A 12,853-nucleotide genomic window follows, 5' to 3' on the forward strand; every position below is an offset into this window, starting at 1 on the left:
TTCAACTCTGGCGGCACCTCCCTCATGAGACCTTCCCTGGTTGCCCCTGTTCCTGTTACTCCCTCCAAAATTCTTCTGTATTTACTCTGCACATTTTCTATCTTCTTTGTGCACCAACTGTCTCCTACAATACAGCGTAAGCTCCGTGAGGGCAAGGACTATCCTGTTTTTGTATTTCGCAACAGCTAGTGTGGTGCACTGCACATGCAAAATGTTTAACGTCATGCTTTGCTTTGACTTTTACAACTCAATTTCATTGCTCCCTTTTGTTTTTACATTGCCTAAATTTGCTCCTTTGAGTAAATGCTGATTCCATGAATCAGTCCTCTAGAAAGAGAATGCAAGTTCCTCGAAGCCAGTCATTTCTGAATTCATACACCCAGAATCTAGCATAGCTGAAGCTGTTAAGAGGCGCCAGAGTACACAGAGCATTGGGTCTAGAGTCCAGAAGACCCGAGTTCAAATACAGCTCCAGATACATACTGGCTGAGTGACCCTGGGCAAGTTTGTCTGTCTGCAAAACTAAGATAATAATAGCACCCTACCTCCCCCTGCCCAGGGGTTGTTGTGAGGATCAAATGAAATAATAATTGTAAAGTGCCTAGCCCAGTGCACAGAGTAGGTGCTATATAAGAATTATTATTATAGGGCCTAGCATACAGTCGGTGACACTTAAAAGTTAGTTATTATTATAGGACCTGGCATATAATAGGTGTTACATGAAAGTTAATTATTATTATAATGTCTGGCACACAGTAGGTACACCATAGAAATCAGTTATTGTTATAATACTTGGCACATAGTAAGTGCTCCATTATAATGCCTGGCACACAGTAGGTTGCACAATAGTTATTATTAGACTATCTGGCACATAGTAGGTTCTACAGAAAAATTAGTTATTATATCTGGTGCTCAGTAGGTACTCTGTGGAAGTTAGTTATTATTATAATGCTTGGCACACAGTAGATGCTCCATTATAATGCCTGGCCCAGAGGGTTATCCACAGAAGTTAGTTATTATTATAATGCCTGGCACAAGTAGGTGCTCCATAAAAGTTATCATTATTGTGCTTGGAATACAGTAGATGCCACATAAAAGTTAGTTGTTGTTATTATAGTGCCTGGCACATAGTAGGTACATAATGTATGTTTGTTGGATTTGTTAAACTGACTTTCCAGACCATCCCTGGTGTCAATCCCAAACCCCCAACTCTTCTTAACCAGGAGTCTTTCTTTCATCATCTCCAACCTGGTCAGAGACCCTGCCAGCACTGGTGCCAACAGGGGACTACTCACAGGCATATAGTATATCTCCTCATCCCCATGTCTCCTCTTTTTCACATTGGCCACCAGGGCAGGGATGGCAGGTGGGCTTTGCTTGAATGCTAAAGTGAGACAGGAAAGACCATTCATTAGAAGGACAGCAGAGGGTCTGGGAGGGGGCAGGGGAAGGAGATAAGGAGAAACAGAAATCTGGTAAACAAACGGCTCACTGTTCATTTCCCAATGCTATGTCCATCTCTAACCTCCTTACTGGGGGTGAGGCCAAGTCATTATTTCATTGCTTAAAAAATGTTAAGCCGATTAGGTTGTTTCAGAGGCCTGGGCAGGATAAGAATAAGAGTCAATCTTGCCTCAGCCCACGCATGGATGGGCAGGGGTTCAAGATTATATATAAACAAATACACACAGAAAAGAAAATACAAACACACAGGTAACCAACAGCTTTCAACATGTCACCCAAACCCCTCTTCAATTTATAGGAATGAATTAGGGGAAGGGACTTGCCCCAAGTTTATTTGCAGCCCTCTGTCCATTCATATGGCATTCATCCTCAAATAGGTAAAGGATGCATTATTCCATTAATTCCATTATGATATATAATTATAATTATAAAGGAACTTCCTCCACTGACAAAGACTATCAGCCAATTGTGCCTCAGTAGAGATGTCTGTGGACAAGAGTTCTCAAATTTTTTTATAACATGTATCTGGGGAAGACTATGGACCCCTTCTCATAATCATATTTTTAAATGCATCAAATAAAATATATCAGATTATAAAAAATTACATTGAATTATATAGAAATTCAGTTAATATTAAACCCTCAATGCACAACCTCTCCCAAATCCAGGGTCAGTACCCCTTTTTGAGACCCAGAGAGGTAAGTGAAATCGAAGACCACACAACTAATAAATGTCAAAGGAAGGATTTGAACCTTTTAGACTTTCTGACCCCCAAGTCTTGAACTTTATGCTTTATGGCCATGATGGTCACTTACTAACTTACTGACCCTTCAATGGATCAATGTGAATGGAAAAGAGTTTGGAGCCCCAAGACCGGATGGAGCTCAAGTCAAAGCTCTGTCACTCCCTGTGTGACCTCAGATAATTTGTTTAACCTTCTAGATTCAGTTTCTTCATCTGTAAATTGGGGATGATGGGGGTGGGGGGAGGAACTAGATGACTTCCGTTATTGTTCAGTTCTGTTTGACTCTCTGGGACCCATTTGGGGAGTTCTTGGTGAAGATGCTGAAGTGGTTTGCCACTTCCTTCTCTAGCTTGTTTAGCAAATAAGGAAACTTAAAGCAAATGATGAGGTGACTTGCCCAGGGTCACACAGCTGGGAAGTGTCTGTGGCCAGATTTTAACTTTCCCTTTGATGGCTTCAGAAGAATTTGCTAATAGAGATCAGTGAAAGAAAGAATTGGAAGATGAAGAGTCCTTTGAAGTCATATGATCAGAGACATAGGACTGAAAGGAATCTTTATAGAGCTCTCATTTTACAGATGGAGAAACTGAGGCTAGGAGGGATTAAGGGATTTTCCCAAGGTTACTAAGGTAGGTAGGAGGAAAAACCAGGATTTGAACCTCAGTTCCCTGACCCCAAATCCAGTGTTCTTTCCACAAAGTCTCAAAGTATACCCAGGACTGACAGGACATCTCCTAATCCATTTAACTCTACAGAAAAGCATCCACATTTCTCCCAATGTAAAAAATGAATGGTCCTATAAAACATTTAACTGAATTTAACTAAAATAAATTGAACAAAATTTGCCTAAATTTTAACTAGATTTAACTAAAAATTTCTGTGTTAAAAAAACAAAATTAAGAGAAACAAAACTAACTATTCTCAATACCATGGAATTTAAAAAGGAATACTTGACTTGGTGTGGGAACTAGCTAGGCCAGCTGCTTATAGTCCCACCTGGTCTACTACCAGCACCAGCTACCTAAAAATACAGTTCTCTGGTTTGACTTTGTAGGATTTGGGTGGTCAGGGTGAGTAACCAGAATAGCAGCTAGCAGTTTAAGGTTCACAAAATACTTCCCAAATGTGATCTCATTTTGTCCTCAGAACAGCCCTAGGAGGTGGCTACTGCTATTATCCTCATTTTACAGATGAGGAAACTGAGGTAAAGAGAAGTTAAGAAGGCTACACTGCTAATAAGTGTCTGAGGCAGGATTTGAAGCCAGTACCCACTCCTATATATACATATATACACTCACACTGTGTGTGTGTGTGTGTGTGTGTGTGTACTAGAAATACACTACCTCAACCAGCTAGAATGGACTCCTAGGAGTATCCACCAGGCCACTAAGTTGTCTGTCTTGGTTGTGACTGATGCACTTCTTTGTATGGGTCAAGGGTACCACTATCTTTCCACTCACCTAGTTTCACAACCTCAGAATCATCCTTGGCTCCTCTCTCTCTCTCTCTCTCTCTCTCCTCTCTCTTTCTTTCTTCCCATTTCCAATCAGTTGCCAAGTCTTCTCAATCCTACCTCCCTCCAGCTCAGTTTGCAACAAACCCCTTTCTACTCACATGGTTAACTATCTAGTCTAGACCCTCATTACCTCCAACCTGGACTGGTGACATGAGCTCCCTTTTGTCAGGCTGAGTTTTCCTATCTTGCCAAGGCTAGAAGTGCAGTGGCTGTGGGAGTGGAAGAGCCCAGTCCTGAGCACTACCGGCTTTTCCAGCCTAGAATGGCAGCGGCCTCAACATATTGGTGTCAGATTTACTGTGCACACACACAACAGTTTAGTCTTCTCCTGTCCAGAGGTCCTATTCGAAAGTAATCCACCAGCTTCAGCCTTCCCTGAAGCATAGGCTGTAGAAATACACTACCTCAACCAGCTAGAATGGACTCCTAGGAGAGCTCCAGGCTTCATATCTCCCACCCATTCAGTGTACCTTCCATAGAGCTACCAAATTGATATTGTTAAAGAGCTGACCATGTCATTCCTTTGCCCGATAAGCTCCAGGGGCTCTCTAGCACACACACACACACACACACACACACACACACACACACACACACACACACACGTGTGAGTGTATATATGTATATATATATATATAAAACATATATTTGATAATAAATGGACATTCTGCATTAATCATATAATGAAGATTATATATATATATATATATATGTATATATATATTATACAAGATAAAACAATTGTTATTTGGTTTCGACCTGTGATTTTGTAAGTAAGGAACTTCTCAAGGGAAAAACACCTTCTACTAAGCAGAATGGCCATGTGTCTGTGTCTGTGTGTGTATTCTTCTTTTTCTCCTTCTTTTCCCTCTTCCTTCCCTTTTTCACTCCTTCCTCAATCTCTTTCTTCTTTCCTTTCTTTCTCTTTCCTTGCCTTTCTTCCTCCCTCCCTTCTTTCCACAAATCTACAAACCTGCCTAACTTCTTTTATCCTTAAAAAAAAGCCTTTCATTAGATCCCATCATTCCTGCAAACCATCATCCTCTTGATGTTTTTTTTCACAGCCAGACTCCTAGAAAAAAAACCCAACTACATTCTGTTTCCATTTACTCACTTACTACTCACTTTTCAACTCTTTACAATTTGATTTCTCACCTCAACATTCAAATGAAACTGCCTTCTCCAAGGTCCCAAGTGATCTCTCAATTACTAGCTCTCAAGGGTTTTTCTCAGACTTCTTGATTTCTCTGCTGAATCTGACACTGTTAACTACCCCTACCTTTTAGATACTCTCTCCTCTCTAGGTATTTGTGATTCTTTCTCTCATCTTTCTTCCTTTTTGTCAAATATCTGCTCAGTCTCTATTGCTGGATCACCTCGGTATCAGATTCTCTAAGGGTGGCTGGCCCTCAAGACTCATAGTCCTGTGCCCTATTCTCAATTACCTTCATTTGGCCTAAGGGATTTCAAGTCATCTCAGTCAGACTTAACCAGGGCTTTCAAAGAACCTGGAAAACAGAGGCTTATTTATCACAAGAAGTTTCTATTAAAATTAATCTGACTCCTCAGCTCCCATGGATATAACTGTCAGTACTAGGCAGATGACTCCCAAGTCCACCAACCCACTTCTCCATTCTCTAGAGTTTCATTCTCAGACTTCTGTTTAATTTTGTATCTTCATTGGCTGACAGGAGACAGGCAATTAATAAAGGCTTGGTGAATTGAACAATTGAATTAAAACTCCCGCCAGACTTACTGCGTTTGGCAGCGTTACCATTCTTGGCTGCACTCTCATTCAGCGCCTGCTGTTCCCGGTAATGATCTTCATCTGCTTTCCGGTCTCTGCCTGGACAGGCACAGATTCTCCCCTCGAATGACCTCCGGCCCAGAACCTGCCCACTGTCACGCAAACAGAAGCAGGGTCTCACTCATGATCATCTCTGGGGCATGGAGAATCTATGTACCTACAGACCTAGTTGATGCCCCTTGACCCCAACTAACCCTGGCACAGATGAATCAGGTCAGAACCAGCCATAGTTTTCTCTCCTATTCTTTTTAGAGACAGGGAAGGGGAAGGGGAAGCGGAAGGGATGGGAGTGGACATAAAAGTATTCGACCTTGAAAAATCACCCATTCTCCTCACCAATAACCAGAGAATCTAGTAGAACTGCAGGACTTTGAGGAAACTGTGGCCTAAAAAGTAGATGGATTCAACCAAGGTCATACAAATAGTAAGGGTTGAGTACAAACTTGAACTTTGGTTCCATCCAGTAGTACCCCAATGCTTAGGAGCTGTCCTTGGGAGGGCCATTAGCCTAGTGACTGTAAATACTTTGTAAGGATTAAAAAGTGCCCAAACTGTCTTACATGCCAGGACAAAAAAAGAAATCAAGTAAATAAAGTCATCAGTTTGTAAGAGTTGGAAGGGACATTCTGGAAAATTAGTCCAAATTCATTTTAGGGATAGGAGGAAAATGAGCTTCACATAATAAAACCTAGAACAACAGACAAAGAACCATGGAATTTTCAAATGGAAAGGGACCAGTAAGAAAAATTTGTATAATTTCACACAAATGTGAACTGAGGCCCACAGGAGGAAGTTAAAGAGCAGCAGAGGGCAGCCTCAAACCCAAGGGTCCCATTGCCAACATTCCTTCCCCTTCACCAAATTGTCTTTCCTCCTGAAAGGCTAGGGGACACCATGCCTCACTTCCTCAATATAGCAAATGACTGGTCTACTGTTTCATAGAGGGACGAACATTAGGAGTCACATTCAGCCCGTCTTCTGAAGGCTCCTTGTCTCCACTATCTCACATTGCCTTTGTTCCATGGCATGCTTCCCAAGATATTTGGGAGTGCTTGGAGTCATGAAGATCTGGATTCAAATCCTGTCTCTGACATCGACTAGTGATTCTAGGAAAGTCACTTAACCTCTATGATCCTCATTATCATGACTTACAAAATGGGAATAATATTACCACCTTCTTCACAAGGGTGCTGTAAGGACCAAAGTAAAGTCCTTTGAAAACTTTAACTATGCTATATATAGGAACAGGAACTGGCCAGGTGATTTCAGAGGCATCAAACTCAAATCCCTAGCTGTTATGTATCAACAAAGAAAGCCACTAATTTGCAATTATCTATTTTGAATTGTGTTTGTGTTCATTTTGCTAAAGATTTCCTAATTAAATTTAGATCTGGTTAGGCCCCACTGGGTAGTTTTGTAGACCAAGAGGGACCCTCTGGTTCTGAGGTTGACACCTCTGCTGTAGGGAACTCCCCTGTCGGGAAGATTCCTCTACCAAGGCAGGTCTACATCTTCTTTGCAATTTATAATTTTAGAGTGTTGGTTGTGGGACTTGCAAAGATGGAATAAGAGACCTGTCCAGAGCCTCAGAGCCAAAATATGTCATAGATTTTCTTGAGTCAAGGCCAACTCTCTATCCACTATACCATGCTGTTATAGAAATAAGAATTTTTATTATTATTATTATCATTGATATCAAAGTTCCTTCTCCTTCTTCTATCCATGGAGTATAGTAATATTTTATCCAGAGGAACAATGGGCTAGAAGGAGTCTTCTCCTCACATTTACTAGGGAACAATAATTTGAAATCTCCTCCTTCTGCCATGGAGTTATCTCCCAAGTGAATGGCCTCCGATTCCAACCTGAGCCCTCAGCAGCCCCTTCCCATCTAATCTCATCTGACCTCACTGCACCCCTTCTTATCCATTTCATCCCACCTCACTTCTCTTCTCAGCCCATTTCATGGCATCCTATCCCATCCCAACCGATTCAAGTCCCCCATCTGACTCACTCTCTAGTCTCCAAAGTGATGATGATGAGAATAGGCCTCCGGTTCATGCCTCCCACACAGCTGCTGTTGCACATGAAGTTGTACAAGATAGTGGTGAATTCTGTCCCCACCTGCTCTCAAGAAAAATGAGATAGACACAGGAGTAGAATACAGGGAAAAAGCATACACTGCCCACTCAGTGGTTCAGGAGATTCTGAGGGACTAGATCTAGGGTTTAAGGGATGCCCGAGGCAATCCAACTCATTCCCAGACAAACTGAGCTCTGACTTTGGATAAATCTGGAAAGTAGGAGCTCAGTTATCCATTAAAAAAATCTACATTAAAATTATTTGGAAGCATTAAACCATTTTTTTCAGGGTTGGGTAGGTGTTTGCTTTTGTTTTTGAAAAATATTAATACTATAATTGAAATAACTGGACCATTAACTTCAGGCTCCAACTATGGAACTAAGGTTAACTGGCCACATACCAAATCACTAGAATGAAAATATTCCATTAACATTAGAGAAATGGAACTCCCATTCTAATGGTGTTTTCATAATTTGGATCTCTGGATGGGGGGGCAGGGGGGAGTTACAATATTATAATCTCATCTTGGAGGTCCTGAAGCTCTATGATATTTATTTGGTTTTGGGTTGGTTTTTTTTTTTAGGTTTTTGCAAGGCAAACAGGGTTAAGTGGCTTGCCCAAGGCCATACAGCTAGGTAATTATTAAGTGTCTGAGACAGGATTTGAACCCAGGTACTCCTGACTCCAGGCCCGGTGCTTTATCCACTATGCCACCTAGCCGCCCTATGCTATTTATTTGTAAAGATTTAAAGACAAAATTGTATTTTTAACTTTTAAGATCCTTGAGCTCAGAGAATGTCTTTCAGTTGCTTACCAAAGTTCATGGTACTGGGTAAATGTTTGCTAACACTAGCTCCCTGCTTCACTGTATGATAAAAACTCTATTCTGGAGTCCCCTCCATAATGTAAGCAGTGTGGATTGTAGATAACTGCTTAGAATTCTCTAGTAGCTGCTTGGAAACGTATATAAACCACCAGATTTCCCCTAAAAAAAATTAGAATTTTTGTATCCATCAATTAGTATTAGTATTAGTATCCATTGGAATTAGTATCCATCAATAATACCTCTAGCAATTACTTGAGAAATTAATATATCTCTGTTTCTGGAAAGTCTGATCTAGAAGAAGGAGTCACTTGAAAATATTTAAGAAAGAAAAGTAAAACTCGGAGGGGGTGTGGAAAAAAGTGATTTAATTTATTTGATTCCACTATTTACATGTCCATATGTAAATACAGGTACCCATTGGTGTGCATACCTGTCTGCATATATAATCAGCGGAAAGGAAGAATGAACAGTGTTGAACATGGAGTCAGGAAGCTTTTACTTCACATCCAGCCCCAGACATTTAGTAGTTGGATGACCCTGGGCAAGTCTCTGCTCTCAAGAAAGTCACATTTTAGTGATAAATAAATAAATAAACAAACAAATAAATAGGGATAAGCAGAATAGAAGAGAAAGGTGATCTTAGAGGGAAAAGCTCAAGTGGCCAGAGGGCCCTCCAGAAGGAAGAATTTGAACCTAGTCTTGAAGAAAGGCAGGAATTCCAGGAGGCAGAGGTTGTTGGAGGAGGAGAAAGAATTCCAGGCATATGGGAAGGTCTGGGCAAAGGAATTGGGAGATGGAGTATCTTGTGCAAAGAACATCAAATAAGCTAATGCAACTGATTCAGAGTTTGAGAAAACAAACAGAAGGAAGGGACAAGGTTATGTAGAGGATTTTCTGTTTAAGCCTGGAGGTAACAGGGAGATTTGAGAGCTTATTGAGTTAGGGAGAGGCATGACATGGTCAGACTTGTGCCTCAGTTGGAACACTTAGCAAGCTGAGGGGAAGATAATTAGAGTGGGAGGAAGACCAACTAGAAAGTTATTGTAATAGTCTAGGTGAGGGGAGATAATGGTGCTTTGAGTGATGAATTGGGGGGGGGAGGACATAACCTTGAGATATTGGGAAAGTAGACGTTTTTGTGATTTAAAAAAATTCCAATTACATATAAAGATAGTTTTCAAAATTCATTTGTGCAAAATTTGATCCCTCCTTCCCTCCTCCCTCCCCAAAGACAGTAAATAATCTGATATAGGTTATGCATGCATAATCATGTTAAACACATTTCAATATTACTCATACTGTGAAAGAAGAATCAGAACAAAATGGGGAAAACCACAAGAAAGAAAAAAAACCAAAAAAGCAAATTAAAAAAACTGAAAATCGTATGCTTTGAATTGCATTCGGAGTCCACATTTCTTTCTCGGAATGTAGATGGCATTTTCATCACAAGTCTTTCAGCATTGTCTTTGATCACTGTATGGCTGAGAAGAGCTAAATAGCATAGCTTATCATTATTACTGGTTCTGCTCATTTTGTGTAAGCAGGTTTTTCTGAAATCTGCCTGCTCATTAATAATAATAATAATAATAATAATAATAATCCATTATTATATCCCACAAATTCTTTAGCCATTTCCCAAGAGATGAGCATCTCCTCAATTTCAATTCTTTGTCACCACAAAAAGAGCTGCTAAAAACATTTTGTACAAGTGGGTCCCAGGGGAAGGTAGACTTGACAGGACTTGGCAACAAATCTGATTTAGAGGGAGAATCAAAGTGAGGAGTCAGAGATGAAACTGAGTCTGTCAGCCTGGGTGACCAGGAGGAAGGTATTGCTAATTGGAAAGCATTTTGGGGAAACGATGAGTTCTGTTTTTAACATAGGGACTTAAAGACATTGAGCTTAAGATGCATATGGGATATCCATTTATAAATGTCTAAAAGGAAGCAGGATTGTATCTCAGTAGAGAGATTAGGGGTGACTAATGTGGGAGTCAACTGCATAAGGACTTTATATCATAGAATGCCACAGATGAAGGACCTCAGAACACAGACAACTGGGACTGAGAAAGTCCCAAGGATATAGCAAGCTAGAGCTTGAAGGGATCTTTCATATCTATCTATCTATCTGTCTGTCTGTCAATGGTTTCATTTAATATCTATCAGATTACATAAATACTTGTGTGTGTGTGTGTGTGTAGACTCCAAAACACTCTTAGAATCTAGAATGTCAGACTTGGAAGAGACATTAGAACAAAGAATGCTAGAATGAAAGGGTCCTTAGAACCGAGAATATCAGAGTTGGAAGGGTCCTTAGAATCTAGAATGTCACAATTGGAAGGAGACTTAGGACCTAAAATATCAGATCTTAGAGAGATCCTAGAAGTTAAAATACCAGAAGTGGGAAAGATCTCCCAAAATCTAATTTCAGAAAATGAGAGACCTTGGAGTATTGACTATCAGAGGTGGAAGGAGCATTAGATCATGGCTATGAAGAACCTGAAGAACCCTAGAATACCAGAGCTGGGAGGATGTTTAGATCACAAGACACTGAAGCTATAAGGACCCTTATCACTAGAAGAGCCTTTAAATTCTCATTTACCCTCTAGGAATTTCAGAGATGAAAAAAACCAAGAAAAAATTTAACCATATAATGAGTAAATGGCATAACCAAGAGTAAGCTCTAGGACTCTGGATTCTCTGACCCCATCATTTTGACTTCTTGGAAATATTTGAGGGGATCAGGAAGGACTGGGTTCTGACTTAGTCCCTTCTAACACTTCCCAGCTGGATGACTTGGGGCAAAAATTGAACAATAGTTTCATCACGTAAAATAGGGATGAGAGCATCTCCCCCACAGAGCTGTTGTGAGGATCCATATAGAATGTTCGACAAATCTTAAAGTGCTTTATAAAGTCGATTGTTGACTTCATTATTGGTTTCCTCCCTCCACCGTGTTGGAAACCTGGTTGGAATACGATGCACAGCCTAAGTGTGCTATGCCACCTGAGACCACTAGAGGGAGAGCTAAGACTTGCTTCTATGCTTACAGAACACAATTGTTGCAAAGGTCCTTTGAGTCCAGCTCCCTTATTTTACTGAATAGAAAACTGAGGCCAAAAACATGGAATAGACTTGTTCATAGCTGCAGAGCTAATTAAGGGTTGACACCTGAACCCAGGTCTCTTGTCCACCATTCTCCCCATGCCACATTTCTATCTTCTTTCCCACCCCTAAGTAGTCTTGGAGCTCTTATTGGAAGAAAACAGATAGAAACTGGGAGATACTTTTTGCCTTTGAGGTGGATGATCTTGAGAAGTAGAACCTTGATTTACCAGTGACCATATTCTTTGTGTGTGAGGGGAGATAGATATCACCCCAAACATGTAACCCACGGCCCTGAAGCTAACCGGGGAGTCCAGACAAAGATGAACAGAAAATACACATTAATTCACAAGGTCCTCACATACTTCCTAGCTGTGTGACCCTGAGCAAATCATTTTATCTTTGTTTGCCTTGGTTGGCTCAGCTGTAAAGCAGGAATCATACCTACTTCTCAGGGTTGCTGTGAGGATCAAATGAGATGATATTTGTGAATTGACACAATACCTATAGTAAGGCTTATTCTCTTTCCCCCATCACCCTCTATCATGGCATCCAGGTCCTTCACCATCACCATTGGTTCTTCTTTGGATGTTTTCCTAAAATGGGGTTCCCAGACCTGAATATAGTCCTTTAAATGGGAGAGATAAGGAAAGGATGGGAAGATGGAGACAAGAAGCTAGAGGAAGTGGATTGTTTAGCTCTTGGAAGGTCACAAGGGCTATTTTGAGTGGGCTTAGAGGCATCACCTCTCATCAAGGTAAATGGACATAAAAGATAGGATGGTCAAGATAAAGTCTCTAACCTTTCAGGAAAGGAAATGAAAGTGATCTGGCTTACCTGGGGTGGCTCATATGGCACCATCACACTCTGTCGCCCGGTGACAGGATCGTCCACATACTGAGAGAGGTTGCTGCCTTCCACTCGGATGAGGTGGCTGGCTGGGGCTGACTGTCCTGCCAGGAGAGAGCTCAGAGTCAGAAGCATTTCCTCCAACCTGGACCTTAACCCCATTCTATCCCCATACCCCTATAGCCTTTCAAAAGCTAAGCTCTGGAAGGGTCAGATTACAATGAGACAGAGTGCCATGGAGTGTTTTCCTGGGTTAGGTTGTCCCCAGGGCATTATAACAGAAACAGCTGATCTGTCTCTAATCCACTGATGAATTAATATCTCTCATTCCTATCTTTGATCTGGTCATTCTCTCTGCATAAAAACTTTACAAGCTCCTCAGGGTCCACTGGACAAAGATCAGATACCTTTGCCAAAATTCTCCACACATTGACTCCAATTTGCCTTTCTAGTATTTTCTCAA

The 12,853-nt window shown here is 40.9% G+C and overlaps 1 protein-coding gene across 3 annotated transcripts in view; it reads right to left on the minus strand.

Moving 5' to 3' along the window:
* The window catches only part of TP73 (tumor protein p73), a 174,176-nt gene that overhangs the window by 14,587 nt on the left and 146,736 nt on the right, over window positions 1–12,853 (minus strand). For all 3 annotated transcript variants that reach the window (XM_074218653.1, XM_074218654.1, XM_074218655.1), the window contains 4 exons: window positions 12,379–12,494; window positions 7,544–7,653; window positions 5,482–5,624; window positions 1,296–1,384 (listed from right to left, as the gene is read on the minus strand). In XM_074218653.1, coding sequence (XP_074074754.1) covers window positions 1,296–1,384; window positions 5,482–5,624; window positions 7,544–7,653; window positions 12,379–12,494 — 458 coding nt within the window. The remainder of the gene's footprint in view (window positions 1–1,295; window positions 1,385–5,481; window positions 5,625–7,543; window positions 7,654–12,378; window positions 12,495–12,853) is intronic.

This window comes from Macrotis lagotis, chromosome 1 (genome assembly GCF_037893015.1).
Source record: "Macrotis lagotis isolate mMagLag1 chromosome 1, bilby.v1.9.chrom.fasta, whole genome shotgun sequence".
Classification (NCBI taxonomy): Eukaryota; Metazoa; Chordata; class Mammalia; order Peramelemorphia; family Peramelidae; genus Macrotis; species Macrotis lagotis.